Here is a 16,206-nt window from a genome sequence, read left to right as displayed (position 1 = left end):
TTTTGTTTCCTCCCGTGTAAAGTTATAAAGGAACAGGTTTCCCTGTTTACAGGCTTAAGGATCTGGATGAGGAATCTTAGAGACCAAGGCTCTATGTAGTTACCCACTCACTGATGGAGGAGAGAAGAGAAGGAATGATCTAAGGTAGTGTATCAGTTTACAAAATCCCGGCCAAACTTTGGGAGGAGAAAGAACTAATTTGCTAGTAGTAACTGTAATTTCTATGGAAATATAGCAGCTTACCTTCATTTCTAGCTCGTGGTTTGATGCAGGTAATCCCTGAAGTTTTGCTTCCAATTTGTATATAAAACTGAACGAGTCTGGGGGAAAAAATCCCAAAACACTTCAGTTTACTTACAAATAGATGAGCTCAGAAGAGATTTAGCCCTTTGTATTTTGACACATTAAAAAGTAAAACTCCTATAATTCTTAGGTACTACTTTTAAATTCGAAGGGCATATGACAAACAGAAACTACAAAGATTATATAGTAAGTTAATTCTGTAACCATTTGAAAAAGTTAATTAATATGACCATTAATTTTATTCTGGAATAATTACTGAAACAAAAGGAAACAGTTTAATTCTACTTCATTGTGACAGTCTGATACGATTTAATGAAATCACTGAAATGGGAATTCCTTTAAATTGAGATGATACTATCCTTGGAAACTCAGGAGGAAAAATCTAACATTAAAAAGTTGAATGCTGGGACCTCCCTGGTGGTGCAGTGGTTAAGAATCTGCCTGCCAATGCAGGGGACACGGGTTCAATCCCTGGTCCAGGAAGATCCCACATGCTGCAGAGCAACTAAGTCTGTGCGCCACAACTACTGAGCCTGCGCTCTACAGCCCGCGAGGCACAAGTACTGAGCCCGCGTGCCACAACTACTGAAGCCCGCGCGCCCTAGAGCCCGGGTGCCGCAAATACTGAGCCCACGCGCCGCAACTACTGAAGCCCGCGTGCTCTAGGGCCCACGTGCCACAACTACTGAGCCTGCGTGCTGTTACTACTGAAGCCCGTGTGCATACAGCCCGTGTTCCGCAACAAGGGAAGCCACCACAGTGAGAAGCCCGCGCACCGCAACGAAGAGTAGCCCCTGCTCGCCACAACTAGAGAAAGCCCGCACACAGCAACGAAGACCCAATGTAGCCAACAACAACAACAAAAATTGTTAAAAAAAAAAAAAAAGTTGAATGCTGTATTTGTTTAGGGCCAGATAGTTACCTGTATTACTGATTTAGACTCAGATGGTTTAATTTTTCACAACTGACACTCACTCAGTGTGATGTAAACCATGCCTCAGCCCACAGTAAACCAACCTACATGGCAGGCACACCTCTGTGACAAGGACTCAGAAGGAAGGGAAAGAGATTGAAGGCAGAAAAACTATGACACAGAACCCCAGATTTTAGTGAGAAGAAGGTCTAAAAGTTTCAAACATTTCTTTGGTTTCCTTTCTTCCAATTCTAAAATAGTTTGACTAAAAATAAAAACGCACTGTTTTATTTTAGGTGTGCTACTATTTCATTTGCCCTTAAAACTAAGCATTTATTTATCTTACCAGTAGGTGTCAGTGTAGGTATTTTAAATTTCTGGAACAGTTTTCAATAAGTGAATACAAATAAACTTAGATAAATGGGGGTCATGACATTTTTGGACACAGAATTTAAAGTTGAAAAAAATTCTTTGTTTTTCCTGGCATATATTAAAATTAATACCAAATAGTTTTCATAATAACACAGAACTTTAGAAAACCAAGCTGACATATATTAGACACACAGGCCTTGGTGATGACTGTATGCTGATTAATGAATTGGAGTATAAGTTTTGCAGAAACTGCCTATTTTATTATAAAGTTATGCTTTATTTTTATATATCAGAATCTATATAGAGAAACATTACTATGTAAACCCTCAATAACAGAACAGAGTGTTGTAGGTTAGAACACATGGCACGGTAAGTACTATGTTCATGGAGAAGTATACCAATTAACTATTCACCTGATATTCCTGGTGTCCAGAGGGATGGTCCTTGCTTCCCTTTTTCCGGGGCCACTGAAGTACAGAGACTTGCCATCGTTAAGTGTTCCACAGCCTGTTCCAATCTGGCCTCCGGTTATCTTGTACCACAATGGGCTGAGCTTCCCCTCAAACCTATCGAACATCTCACTGTGGTTAGGGACAACAGACACACAGGTTCCTTGTGTGGCTTCCGAGAAAAGAAATACACAGGAGAGAGGTTTTGTTAAAATCATGAGACATTGGAAGTTACATTCAGTGTATGGGCAAAAGAAGCATTGCCACAGGTGTTAGGGGAAAGAAACCACATTAAAATTTGAATCTCCCAATCATCTGTCTGAAATACAGCCATCACTTCTAACATCAAAAACACTATTCTGCTCCTATAATTTTAAATTTTTAAACAGAGAGACATCAGGAACCACACATTTCCATGATTCTTGTTACTCAGAGGATTTGTGTAAACTGAGAAATAGATTTTGTCCACAACAAAATTGGTTCATTTGTTCTTTGTATTAGTGGATCAATAAGGGGAGTTAATCCCAGATTTAAAAGAAACACCCTGAAACCACAAGTGACAGCACTCTGTACAGAAGGCCTGCAACAACATATGTTTGTCTTTGGTCACGCACCAGATGAAGGGCAGAGCACTGAAAAGCTGGGAAGGATCCTTTGAAGTTCCCTCCAGGAAAAATTCTATAAAAAGATTTCGGAGCTTATAATATTTTCTCCAATTTTACTCTTTAAACTCAGCTTCCTTTTTATTTTGCTTGTAGCAACATCCAAGGGTGACTGTGGTCAGAAAATACTTCTCTTGTAAAGTTCTCTTTTGGCAGTCTTGGGTTTATCATTTCATAAGTTGATTTTTACTTTAAATGTATACAATTACATTTTGTATAAAAGCAACGTAAAGAGCACAGGCAGCCAAGTGGTTAAGAGCTCGGCTGCCAGGGTTTGAAGCCCAGCTCCAGCAGCTCCTAGCTTTGTGACGTTGGGAGAGTTACTATACCTCTCTGTGTCTCAGTTTCCTCAAGTGTAAACAGGGACAATAACAGTACTACACTATAGGGTTATTTATTGCTAGAATTAAATGAGGTGAAATAAAAACACCTACTATAGTGCCTGGCATGAAGTGAGGACTCAAGCGACGTTAATTATTTTTATTATTACTATTAAATAAATATACTTTAGGAATGAAATTTGTGTTGTCATGCGTTTCCTTCTTAGGCAGTTCAAAACTACAAAATATCTCAGTACCTCATTTGCCTGGGTTACAAATTCCTACAATTAGGACTTAAAGAAGAATAAACTCAGAATCTATTTCCTTGGAAGAAGTGACATGAAATACAGTAACTAGAGACGAATATTTTACAAACAAATCATCAGACATGTCTGCAGCCTTACCGGTGTACCCCAGGTCGCAGAAACACACCCCTGAAACGCAGTCCCCATGGCCACTGCAGTAACTGGGACAAGGCTCTGATATGTACACGCCATCCAAACCAAAGGGAGGCACATTCTTCTGTGAGCTGCTCTCTTGGATCCATCGGAATCTGGTCTTACTGTTGGGAAAAACAGCACAGGTGTTTCTTGTACCAGTATCTCATAGCAAAGCACTGAAATACAGAACGTTTCAGAAAAACTCAAGAGAGATTTAATATTTATTTGGAAGTCACATTCACTTGATTGGTCACTTAACCTTCATACAATGTTTCTCAGATCTTTCTCAAAACTTCTTGATTTTTTTCTTCAGCATAAATGTTTCAATATCAGGAAGATCAGATAAAGAAGATTCTGATGGCCAGAAACATATTATATAGGTTTTTGCTTGTACATTTTAAGAGGCTATTTGGGAATCTTTGAAACCATCAAACAGAATGGTCTTTGTTAGGACAAATAAGAGGACTCTGGCTATTTGCCATTCTCATGATTCCGGGAGGACAGAGTCCAGTTCGTACTGACAGCTCTATTCCCACCTGTTGCCTCTTCTTCTTACCTTCAAATCTCCAAGATGCTCATTCTATAAACTCTTAGCAACCAGCTGGGCTGCCAATGAACACTGGTAACTGCCAACAAACAAACGAGGGACCTGGTCCCAGTGCTTCAAAACCCTGGAACACCAGTGGCCTGGGCTACTGCCCAGTCCTATTTTCCCCACAACAGTTGTGAGGTTGCCAAACTAAAACTTGTCCCAGTTGCTTTCTAACCTTTCCAATCCCTTCAACACATCTCTTTTCTTTTCAAATATATGGAAATCCACACACATCTATAATTTCATACCAAGAAAACACCTCTTCCTTCTCAGTTCTACTAACATTAAAGAGGGAAGATGGATTAGGTTATCTGGATACGAGTTAATTCTGCTGCCAATATTTATAGACTTTTGAGTGAATTCAGTTTCTTAGTAAACAAGAATAAAGAATCTTAAAGATTAATGAATATTGTCAAAGATAACTGTAGACAAAGGTTCCTTTTCCCCTCTATTATTGTGAAAATAATACAGCAGTATCAGAATGCATTTCTTTCTGGCTCTTCAAATAGCTTTGGTAATTTGGCAACACTGAATCATAACCCTGGCTTTTTTTCATTATTTTAAGTTACCTACTTTTAGCAAATTTGCAAATGTAACCAACGATGTTGTTTTCTAGGTTTTAACTAATGCAAGTCTTAACACATTCTTCATTGTGTCAAGAGGAAGGTGAACACATCTTTTATTTACTTTGGAAATAATTCAAAATATATTGGTCTTATTTTTTAAGGCAAAAAGACAATTGAATTGAAGATTAGAAAAACAGAGCAAAAACAGAAAGGAAAAGAAAAAACTGATGGGCTTTGGGAAAATTCCTCCCAATAAAGTTGTAACATTATTTAGCCTGTGAAGATATTTTTCCTTTCAAAGGAAATAAATGGAATTGATGAACAGCATCTTTTGCCAACTGCTTGTAAGAAAATGGTAAGCCCTCTATGCCCCTTCTAGAAGACAAGCTGCATATCTATGATAAAAGAGGAAAACATACCAATTCCCTGATAGAAGTCTTCTTTAATTAGAAGTCATACTTGCCTTTTCTTTTACGTTTCTATAATATAAATAGAACCCAGAGAAACATGGATCTATGATTTCCACCACATGGAAAGTGAAAAAAGGGGTAAGAATAATTTCTTTTCTTCACCTAGGCTCTCTCACCTGGGCAAGATGAGGGCATCTCTCTATCAACTGTTCTGTTTCATGGAAGAAGCAAGTTCAGACTGAGCCCCAGAAGCATTCAGAAAGTTGAAGAATCCCAACTGTAGGTAGAATTCTAGAAGCTTTGGTAATTCGATAGGGAGTGAAGGGTAAATAAAGCCCTTTGACTCATCTCTGATTCTTGGGGTCCTGTAGTTGTCATTATAAAAATAAAATAATCAAGGTCTGGTCTGGCCAGAGAGATGAGGCACCCTTGTTTGTAGATTCTAAGGCTGCTATAGACCCAAGAAACAGAGTAGGCTGTTAGATACTTGAGACGGCAAGAGACTTCAGGAGCTCAGTATTAAGGCATCCATATTTAAATAAAGTTTTCAAAAAGCAAAATGACTAACCATTTGATTAATAGGGTATCCAGGACATGGTGAATTATAGCTGAGAGTCCTAGCTGGAAGCCCATATTTCAGAGTGAAGGGGCAAGAGATGGCACCTTTTCCTTCTTTTAATCTTTGTTAGTTGGCTTTTAGTTGGAAGGTACAAATCAAAGCAACAAAGGTTTCACTGATCATGACATAAGCAAGCTTTGCTTTATCTCCATTTCTCCAAGTTATGCCTGGTTCCTGATGCCTACTGCTTTTCTGTTCTCTTAGGAGCACAAGCTTGGAAATGAGCACAAGTAATTTAGCAACCTTAGGGCTGCCTGAAGAAGAGGAAGAACTAGTAAGGAATTTACAGAAAAACATAATCATAGACCATCGGAAGAAGGGAGGAAATAAGTAGGCCGAAGTTAGCTAATAGCATGTCTAGATTCCACATAGTTAATCTTTTTTTTTTAAATAGAGGAGATGTAGCTTTAAAATGATTAATATTATGAATGTGTGTGTGCACATGTGTACATGTGCTATTCATATCTTTTCAAGGAGACACAGCAGAATGCAGAACAATGATTTCTTGCTGAGCAGCACTGAATTTATTTTGGAAAACATTTTAGAAAGGGAGGTGTCTTCAATTAGCTAATCACCTGTTGCTGGTGATCACCTTATTCTTCATTCAACCAGCATTTACAAGTGCCTATAACATGCCAGGCGGTGCCAGGGCTGGGCACATGATGGGGAGCAGAATTCCTGCATGGTTCCTACCTTTACGATGCCCACAGTCGAATGAGAAGACACATTTAATCAAACCCCTGCACAAAGAAATGTAAACGTGCAACTCTGATAACTATCACCATTAAGAAGGACACAGAGCCAGGAGAGCATGAGTCTTAGAGGTCTTTGACCTGACAGTCAGGAAGCTCTGGGAAGGTGTTATAGGACGTGATGATTGAGGAAAAGACAGAATTTAATCTTATGTAATTTAACTAGAAATAAAACAGAGTGCAATTCGACTATTCATATCATTGAACAAAACTTCCCCTTTGTCCTGCATGTTCTAGATAAGGAAGAAATAAAAGGTAAGACTCTCTCTCTCTTTGTTCTCTTCCCCAACTGCCACCTTTGTTCAAAGGATGCCTGAGTGACCAGGAGAACCAGTTTCTACCCCTCTCCCTTCGACCACCACACTTCAGAGGGGTGTTGCATCTGCCTCTCAAACCAGGAAGGTGCGTGTGCACCTGCTTGTCCTGTGATAGGTGGTGGTGGAGGAGACATTCTGCAGCATAGTAAGCAACGGTGTTTCTAGCCCTTTCCAGAGACATCGACTTCTTGCATTCTGCACAGGGAGCCTAGAGCAGGCTGAGGGGCATGCTGTGTGGTTGGGGAGACAGTCAGGAGGGATGTACCAGCACATATTTACCACCACCAGTGTCTCTCCTCTGTAGGCAAGAACCAAGAGACTTAACATGAGCACAAACTGCTCCTTTGAGAAAATCAGCTTCGAAATATTCGTCAAAGAGCAATGTTTTAGTAACTATTACAAGCATGTTGCCTTGCGGCAAAATAGGTCCAAACTTTAACAATTTTCACACTTAGAATTCTCAGCTTTCCAACACTGCATTTGGAGATATCTGAGTTTAACATATTGCAGAAGAAACAACAACAGCTCATTTACTTGGGTTGAAGTAGAAACATGTTTACTATTCTGTAGCAGAGAGCTCTCCATCACAAATGCCATCCACCAGCAAGCTGGACGGTATTCAAATGAACCACGAAGCCAGATGCTAATGAACAAGATTTCTTCCTCCAAAAGCTGAGGTCCAAGAAAATATTGATAAATTGGGAGCCTCAAAATTTCGGCTCACTTTGTGATGTTAAGGACAACCTTTTTTTATTTCTCAGATGTGGCTTTACCAACCTGGTGTTTCCACTCAGCGTCAAACAAACTGCAGTTTCAGATTCAACTTTGTATTATCTGGCTCTGGAGTATTGCACCAGAGGTGTGTTCCTTGGTTCCTGATTCTATTGGCTACTTTCACAGTGATGTCTTCCAGCATCCTGGTCTCCTAGTCACTGCAGCAAAGATGCAGCCCTTGGTGCACTCCAGCGTCATGGCATGCTGCACTTGTCTATTTGGAAGAGATGTGGTTGGGCCACAGTTTCAGAAAAGCGTGGGGAAGAGGCAGGCAGTGGTGGAGGAGAGAATTACAAGGGCTGTACTTTACATACCTAGCTTGAAATGGGCAGAAAGCAGGATGAAAGGGCTATTTAGCTGCAAACACAGATATGTTCTTATGGACAGATGTCTCAGAAGATGAAGCCTAGAGGGTAGAACCAACAGCTGAGAAGAACAACAGATTAGGGAGCCACTCGTAGGGAGCAGAATTATCTCAATCAAGGAAACTTTCTTATCCTGGACATTGCTCGTGGAGGAGGGAACCCTAGTAACAACAATCTTGCTAGCTTTCAGAATCCCTATGAGCCAGTGGTTGCTATGTGATTCCCATTCTTTACTCTTTTTTTTGAGTTGGGGTGTCTATTGTGTTTATCTTGTCATTGTCTCACTGTTGTATGTTGGGTAATGGGTGGGGTGGATAACTTGTTTCTTTAGGTCATAGGTCAATGGGTCAAGAGGAGCCATATCCAGGGAACTCTGACTTGATAGAAATCATGAAATCAGTGACTTAGTACCTGATGCTGTGATGAGATGAGCGTTTGGGGGTTTTGGGAGGAAAGTGAGTACATCTGCCTGGGGGAGACATGTGAGTCATTAGGGCTAGGACAAAGTATGGTAGGTTGTTACAATAATGACCCCCAATGGATCATACTAAATCTTCTTCTACAAGACTTCCCTGCACTTCTTATCAAAAAGGGGAGTCTGCTTTCTCACCCTCTGAATCTGGACTGGCCTTGTGACTTGCTTTGACCACTAGGATGTGGCAAAAAAGACAGGGTCCTGCAGCTTCTACTTTTGTTCTCTTGGAACCACCTAACTGTGGAAACTGTTATGAATACTGGGACGGATACTGGGATGAGGACCACTTAGAGAGAAAAGTCCTACTAATCCCAGACACTAATCAATCTACCTACCAATTGAATGCAGCTACATTATAAAGCTTAGGAGAGACCAGCAGAAGAAATACCCAGCCAGTTCCATAAAACCATGAGAAATAATAAACCACTGTTGTCTTAAGCCACTAAGTTTTGGAGAGGGATGTTGCATAGCAATAGGTAACTGTACAAATATTATCCTAGGCTGTACTGAGGAATATGAAAAAGGAATAAAGATGATTTTTAAAAAGTAATGCGTCTACGCATTCCTGATCTTTTTGCCTTCCACTGGTTAAGAGATGACATGGTCTGGAATAGCTGCCTTGGATCCAGAGATAGAAGTTGTGTGTTCAGAATGGCAGAGACACCCTGTAAACTCTGAAGTCCTCACCTGTGGACCATTATGCAAGAAAGAATGGATTTCTAACTTGTTTAAGTCTTGTTAAGCATTTGTATTTGTTTCTCTGTTATAGTAGCTGGGCCTGTATCCTAACTAAAGCAGAATGCAAGTCAAATTATTAAATTTCACTAAAGAAGGTCAACTCATCAACTCTGCCACATACACATCAAATCATTTGAGTCCCTCTTTGATACATAACGAAGTACACTGGCATGTAAAGACAAAAAAAATTACTTATAAGTTGACTTGGATCCACTGACTGATAAACCATTTCTTGGAACAGCTGGCATTTAAACATTATGTTCCAAAGTTTAATAGATTACCACACAAACTTATACATCCTGACCATACTTCTTACCCATTTGGGAAGTCTGTGTACCAAAGTCTAAGGTGTAATTTTTGGAGGTATGCACATCTAAGTACTGAGGGAGGCAGATGAACACAAGCAGCATATCCAGCTAGATGCAAATTTGGTGATCAATTAGGTGAAAGATTATAGATAGAATGGTCTCTACAAACATTAGAAGTAAGCCACTCCTATAGATTTTCTAGCTTTTATCACTGTATCAGTCAGGATGAGATAGGATGCCAGGGTAACACGCAACCCCTAATCTCAGCGGCTTAACCCAACAAAAGTTTATTTTTTGCTTATGCTATAATGTCCAGTATAGGTTGTAAGAAAGTCTGTTGATTGTAGACACTCAAGGACCCAGACTGATGTAAGCTTCATCTCAAAAGAGGCTTTCATGAAGTAGAGAAGATAGCAAAATGCACATGAACTCTGAAAGTCATATGTTTAATTTCCACTCACATTTCATTAGGCAACGCCAAACTTTATTTTTTATATAAATTTATTCATTTATTTATCTATTTATTTATTTATTTTTGGCTGCACTGGGTCTTCGTTGCTGTGCGCGAGCTTTTTCTCTGGTTGCGGCGAGCGGGGGCTACTCTTCGTTGTGACGCACGGGCTTCTCATCGCGGTGGCTTCCCTTGTTGTGGAGTACGGGCTCTAGGCGCACAGGCTTCAGTAGCTGCGGCACGCAGGCTCAGTAATTGTGGCTCGTGGGCTTAGTTGCTCCATGGTATGTGGGATCTTCCCAGACCAGGGCTCAAACCCGTGTGCCCTGCATTGGCAGGCAGATTCTTAACCACTGCGCCACCAAGGAAGTCCTGGCAATGCCAAACTTTAAAGGGTGTGGGGAAAGTATAATCCTACCATATTCCAGGAAGGAAGTAAGCTGGAAATATTGATGAATGGCACTAATGAGTATCTCAACCATATATTAATTTACATCACCAGCAGTGCCAGTAGTCTTATACCATCTAAGCTCTGCACAGAAATGCTTTGACTGAGTCACAATTGAATGTTATGTTCTAGGATTCAATTAAGAAGTGTCTACTTGAAGAATGCTTCATCTTTTGAAAAATTACAGAGTTAAAACACTGATTTTCATGTTACCTACTCTACCTGACACAAAGATACATATACGTACTATAAAGGTATTCTAGAATACTGAATGTAGAAATATATGATATATATATCTGATATATATTATCAGAATACATGTATTTTCTTTCTTTTTACCCAACAGTGAGAACCAAATGACCCTATCCCCTGACCTCCCACACTATGTCCTAGCTGCCAGGAAGCTAAGAGTTAAATTTGTTGCCCTATTACTGAAACTAATTTGCTTCAAGTTCTTGATCCATTTATCTCATTCTTCTGTCAATTGATTTTAAATCTTTTTCCCTATTGTTTTAATTATTTATCTTAATGGTCATTTAAAGGGATCTTTTATATTGTAAGATATCTCAAATTGTCTGTTTAAGGAGGCATTACATTATCACAAATCTCTATATAGTGAAAGTCTGATACAATAATGCCTTATAACTCCCTTAGCTTTTAAACATCTTTTGTTCAGGGCTGTAATCCAGTGCCCAGAACAGAACCTGGCACAGGTAGGTGGCTCAATAAATATTTGTTGAATGAATGAATGGATGAGCGAGCGAGTGAACTTTTTCACAAGTATGAGCGTCATTTCCTCAAGAGTCCTTACAGCTAGAGTTTATGAATTCTCTTAGGTTATTGAGATAAATGAGATGAAGATACTGAGATAAATATATGCTCCTCAGAAATGGCAACTATGGCATATAATAAGAATGGTCACTTTACCTGGATGCAAGAGACCTTGGAATAACAATGGTGATTCTCGTCCATTCTTCAAAGTCCCCTGTGTGATACAGGGTGGGCTCACTCAGTTCTCTGGAGTTTCCTTCACATCCTTTGCCTGCAGAAGCTGGGTAACAGCCTTCTTTCACCAGAAACCAGGACATCCCAGCATCGTGAGAGTACTGAAGAAGAACTGGGGCAGCGCTGCTGAATTGATTGGCACACCCAATGTTTAGCTGTTAAAAGGAAAGACAAAATTATACAAGCTTTTGGTTTCAAGTCATCATTTAACAAATTAGGTGCTACAGCCATCAGGGCTCTTTCTACTGAGTCTGCACTAAATTTACAATGATAAGACACGGGCAACTCAATTCCAACCAAGACCCTTTCAAAGGTTCTGGAAATCTCTGTATAGGCAAGCAATAGGGGATTTTCAATAGAAAGCGGGACCAGCTGCCCATTTTGTGGATTTCTTGAGATTATAGAAGCGAAGAGAGAAGCACAGATGGGACAGGAGTCTTGGACAAAAGATAAGAAGCCAAGAAACTGCTTTTTTTTGCTTTCCCAGACAGAGGGTATAAACAGAGGGAAGCAGACGATAAAGGGCTGTCCTCTTCAGAACATGAAGGTTACTGAAGCTGTCCTCTGCTTTCAGTGGAACAAGCAATTTTACTCTGGTTTCTTACAAAAGCTCAGTAAGAAATCATTCTCAGCTTAGATGAAAGAGCTAAGTTCTTGTCACAGCATCAAATAAGCAACATAATCCAGAAATAAAACTATTACTCTTCTGTGTACCTGTGTAGATGATTGTCATCACAGGATTAACAATATTCTAAAAAAATTATAAAAACATGCAACCTAAATCCCAATGCCCTAGCACAACCATTTTTATTCTTGTTTTCTCTTCTAAACTTTATAAAGAAGCATATCAATACCCAGAAGTAGTATTACTGAATCAAAATGCAGAAACACTTTGAATTTCCTATTTATATGTGTTCATTTTTAATCACCTGGGTTCAAATGAATCAGTTTTACACAGCACTCAATATTATTATAATTTTAGACAGTTTCTTTCTAAATTAATAAATATATAAATGACTGTATTACTGTTTTAGTTTATATATATATATACATATTTTGTTTGTTTGTTTGTTTTTGCGGTACATGGGCCTCTCACTGCTGTGGCCTCTCCTGTTGCGGAGCACAGGCTCTGGATGCGCAGGCTCAGCGGCCATGGCTCACGGGCCCAGCCGCTCCGCGGCATGTGGGATCTTCCCGGACCGGGGCACGAACCCGTGTCCCCTGCATCGGCAGGCGGACTCTCAACCACTGCGCCACCAGGGAAGCCCCTAGTTTATATTTTTTGAAAATTGTAAATGTCAAACTCTTTTCCTGGTATTTAATTACATGCTATCTTATATAAATGATCTATTCATATCTTATTTCATTTGTTGGTTGGTGCCACCATAGAATTTTATTGTAAAGACTTTATAACTAAGAATAGTCAAATTTTATAGAAAAAAATGGAAGAACTCAAAAGAACATAATCATGACCAAAAAATAAAGGACGCAGGAAAGGTAGGCCCATAGGCAAATAACATTGGGTCAGAGTTCAAGGGCCAACCCTCATCTTTGTGACTATAAGGTAGCTTGAGCCAGTCTTTCAAAAAAAGGAAGACTCCATATTTTCCTTAATTCCGTGCTCAGAGCTAGAAAGCGTCTCTCAGAAGGATTTAAAAATGTGGCTAACGGCAATTTTATTGTGATTCATTTCTCCAAGTTTACATAGTTAAATGTCAAGAAAATAAATAAAGACTTGACCCTCTCAGATGCCTGATTACCTTTTGTAACACAAACCCTTTTATTATATCACCAGTTAGTAAGCACAGCCTTCGGTTGGCACGTGGTGACAGCATTCACACTGGGCACACAGAGTTATTTAGCTTTTTGTCTTAGACTTATTATCACTGCCACTGTTTCTAAAGTAAGCAAGTCGATGGAACTTTCAGTTCTGTGACATCTTTGTGATTTTTTTTTTAATTGACCTGCCTCTTAACTGTTGATGTCTTCTAGAATGCAGTTCTTGGCTTTCTTATCTTTTTACTTCATACATGCGTCCTAATCTCATTCACAATCATAATTTCAGATTCCTTCTGAATCCCTATGACTCCCAGATATGGTCGCTCTCAGGTTCTCTGCACAATGTACATAACTACTTCCTGTACATCTGCCCTTCAGCAATCCACAGGCATCCCTAAATCCTATATTTGCAATTTCAGTGACTGGAGGCAGAAATGTGGGAGTCATTCTAGAATCCATTTTATCACCCAATAGGTCACCCAAACCTGTAGACTACACACCTTTAACATCTTTCAGACCCATCCATTTATCTTATAATCCCAGGCTTCGCCTTAATCTGGCCTCCTCATTTCTTACTTTGATGACTGCTCTAGCATCCTCACTTTACTCAACATATGCCCAACAATCTGAGTACTTCTCTCTGCCTCCTCTGCTATCCCACAGGTCCAAGTTCCCATCATCTATTATTGGGATCACCACAATAGTTGCCCAGCCAGTCTTTCTATCTCTGCTTTTGACTCTGCCAGTGTACTCGCAACACAGTCACCGGAGTGATTCTTTTTTATTTTTTTTGCGGTACACAGGCCTCTCACTGTTGTGGCCTCTCCCGTTGTGGAGCACAAGTTCCGGACGCGCAGGCTCAGCGGCCATGGCTCACGGGCCCAGCCGCTCCACGGCATGTGGGATCTTCCCAGACCAGGGCACGAACCCGTGTCCCCTGCATCGGCAGGCGGACTCTCAACCACTGCGCCACCAGGGAAGCCCCGGAGTGATTCTTTAAAAGCCTAAGTCAGAGTATGTCACTCTTCTGCTAGCCATTTTATTTAGAGCAGAAGTCAAAGTCTGACCTTATTTTTTTCTACCTGTCTCCCCTTCCTCACTTTGCTCTAGTCACAGTGGCATCCTTCTGGTTTCTTGAACTTTTCCAAGCACACTCCTACTTCAAGGCTTTTGTCCTTTTTGTTCTCTGTGCCTGGAGTGCTCGCTGCATGACTCCCTCCTTCACTTTTCACAGGTCTCAGATTAAAACTTATTTTATTAGTGAGGCTAACTTGACAACCTTTTACAAAATAGTAATTATCCTACACCACCCTAGTCAAACTCTCTATTCCTAGTTATTCTCATAGCCTAGAACTGAGCCCGGAACATAGCAGATGCTTTACAAATATTTGCTGAATAAATGAATGAATGTACTTGTTGATTCCAGTTTCCCCTCCTGTTAAGTCAAGAGAATGATCTTTCTAAAACACAGGTCTGATTTTTACATTCAATGTATTAAACATCTTCCATGACTCATCGCTCTTGGGTTAATATCCAAGTGACTTAGAGTATCAGATAAAGCCCTTTAGGACAAACCTTATCTCTTATTTCTGTGGCAAATACTCCAAACTCCTTAAATTTCTGACATTTCCATTCTCACTTGCACTTTCATGTATTTTCACATATTTGCACATTCTGCTCCCTCTAACTAGAATCCCCCCACCCCCTCCATTTTTCAGCTGGCTAAGTCTCTGTATTTCTAGAAACTTCCAATTTCAACTCATCCATCCATCCATCCATTTATTCAACCAGCAGATAATTTCGGAGCACCTGCCATATGCCAGGAACTATGTCAGGTACTCCTAGAGTATCAGAGGCTCTCTCTACCACAGCACTCCAGCGACTGTAATGCAACTGTTCACTTTTCTGGCTCACTTGCTAGTTTCTGAGCTCCTTAAGGGCTTGGGCTGTATTTCTCATCTCTATATTCCTAGAGCTTAGTGTTGACACATGGCAGGCAGTCACAAAAACTTTACCAGCACTGTGCCTTTTGTAAAAATAACACTAAGTTCTTATTACAGCTCCCAAATATACATTAATTATCAATCCCCAAATCACTCATATTACATATCTATTATCAACTGATAGCCACAAATCAACAGTTTTCTGCTGGTGTGATTCGAGAATTGAGACTTTTCTTAGGCATTATGCATTGTTGCTGGTTGTTTAAGTACTTGAAACATTTAGTAATGTTTTCTCTATTTAGATGTCGAAACTTCAGAATACCACCTTGCAGAGTTCAACACCTACACACTATCATGATTTTGTGACTAATTAATTAGAAAACGTGCAAGATGAGAAAGAGCATATTATTCTGGCAATGTATTTGCTACTGGTATTATTTTGTTCCCATTTTAGGCAGTACCAACAAATTAATATAGAGTCATATACTGTTATGAGTGTTCTTTCCATGGCAATTTAGCATCAAAATCTAAACAGAGAAGGACAACATTTCACTAATCATCTTATTTATGACTGACTTGTTTACAGACCTCTGGAAATTATATTTGAAGAGCTTCCTGTAAACATCTGATCTCTTTAATAATTCCATTTGTAACTTATTTAGCATCTGCATCCTGCCATTATGCAAGGACCATGTAGTTGTGCTGGCTCACTGAAACTGCATTACTTTCAACCCCAGAATTCACCAATGGGATTTTATTATAAACACAATGAAATTTTGATTAGGGTTCTGAAAAAAGAGCTTGTCAAAGTAAATACTTGTTATACATATTGACATATTATCACAACACAGAAAACAAGCAGCTTTTAAGAGAACAATGAAAATTAAAGTAAAAATTTACTCAATCAAAGGAAGAGAAATTGTTTGAAAACCCCATAGTAAAAACATAAAACTACTCATGAGTCCAAAAAGCACTAGTAAGCTGAAAAGGAGAACTTTTCCATTACCATTCAGAAGCGTGGGATTTATTAAGTCACAATCAGATTGAAATCCTCAAAGTCATCTTTCTTTTTAATTCCGGTAGAGTTCCATGAGCCCTTAAAGAAATACAATGACATAGCCACAACTCCTGGGGCTCATTAAAAACTGACAAGCTGTTTCCCTTATGGGTAGAGCTAAAAAGCTTTGCCATTCTAAGACTGTTGG

The 16,206-nt window shown here is 39.6% G+C and overlaps 1 protein-coding gene across 1 annotated transcript in view; it reads right to left on the bottom strand.

Moving 5' to 3' along the window:
* The window catches only part of RELN (reelin), a 511,249-nt gene that overhangs the window by 91,023 nt on the left and 404,020 nt on the right, over window positions 1-16,206 (bottom strand). The window contains exons 28-31 of the mRNA XM_082846929.1: window positions 11,202-11,434; window positions 3,424-3,581; window positions 2,002-2,209; window positions 244-320 (exon numbers count right to left, since the gene is read on the bottom strand). Coding sequence (XP_082703055.1) covers window positions 244-320; window positions 2,002-2,209; window positions 3,424-3,581; window positions 11,202-11,434 — 676 coding nt within the window. The remainder of the gene's footprint in view (window positions 1-243; window positions 321-2,001; window positions 2,210-3,423; window positions 3,582-11,201; window positions 11,435-16,206) is intronic.

Source organism: Leucopleurus acutus, assembly GCF_964270905.1.
Source record: "Leucopleurus acutus genome assembly, chromosome: 9".
In the NCBI taxonomy this organism is placed as follows: Eukaryota; Metazoa; Chordata; class Mammalia; order Artiodactyla; family Delphinidae; genus Leucopleurus; species Leucopleurus acutus.
This window is presented reverse-complemented; position numbering and strand designations above follow the sequence as displayed.